At 73.1% G+C, this 863-nt stretch overlaps 1 protein-coding gene across 1 annotated transcript in view; it reads right to left on the reverse strand.

The window, feature by feature from the left end:
* Nucleotides 1–201, reverse strand: part of PTMA (prothymosin alpha) — a 10,331-nt gene extending 10,130 nt beyond the window's left edge. Inside the window, exon 1 of the mRNA XM_026070804.1 lies at nt 61–201. Coding sequence (XP_025926589.1) covers nt 61–105 — 45 coding nt within the window. The 5' untranslated portion in view covers nt 106–201. The remainder of the gene's footprint in view (nt 1–60) is intronic.
* Nucleotides 202–863: the final 662 nt, after the last annotated feature.

Here is an 863-nt window from a genome sequence, read left to right on the forward strand (position 1 = left end):
AAAAAAAAAGAGTCGCGAGGTCGGCGGGGGGAGCTGGCTCCGGCGCCTGCTGCGGCTCACCTTGGTGGAGATCTCGGAGCTGGTGTCCACGGCCGTGTCGGACATGGCGGGGGCGTGCAGGGCGGCGGGGCTGTGGCGGCGCGGGGCGGCGGCGCGGGCAGAACAATGCCAAGATGGCTTTGCGCGAGCCAGTGGGGACTCACGCGGCGCCACGGCCCCTCTTATAGAGCCGGGGGCGGCGCGCGCGCTGCCCCGCGCCGCGCCCATTGGCCGCGCGCGCCGCGGCCGCGCGCCCCCATTGGCCGCGGCGCAAACAATGGGCACGGCCGCTTAAAGTGGCAGGCGCCGCCGCCGCCACTGCGGCGATGAGTTCGAGCCCGGCCTCAGCGCGGCCGCGCGCCGGCGAGGAGGGGTGCGCGGCGAGGCACGGCGCGGCGGCGGGCGCTCTCCTCCCCTTTTCCCCTCCCTCGCTCTTTCCTCCTCCTCCTCTCCGCCCCGCACGCCCCGGGCCAAACGCAGAGGCCCGCCGTGCATTGTGAAACGGCGGGAGGGAGCAGGCGGCGCTCGGCGGAGGAGCAGTTCTTCCCCCCGCGCAGCCCTCGGCGCGGCTGCCAGCACAGTGCCAGCCCGCATGCTTGCGGAGAGGAGGCGTGCGCGCCCGCCCGCGGAAGCGCGGAATAATAATAATAATAATTAAAACAAAGCAAAACAAACCAAAACGAGCTAATGCGGGAGAAGCAGCTTTGCCCCCCGCGGGGGGCTGCTCCCTCCCGCCCCGCGGGGCCGCCGCGACCCCGGGCCCCGAGGCGGCCGTTGATGCCGGCACACGCAGACGGTACCGGGGGAGCCCCCCCCCCCTTCGG

Source organism: Apteryx rowi, unplaced genomic scaffold (assembly GCF_003343035.1).
Source record: "Apteryx rowi isolate R43461 unplaced genomic scaffold, aptRow1 scaffold_32, whole genome shotgun sequence".
NCBI lineage: Eukaryota > Metazoa > Chordata > Aves > Apterygiformes > Apterygidae > Apteryx > Apteryx rowi.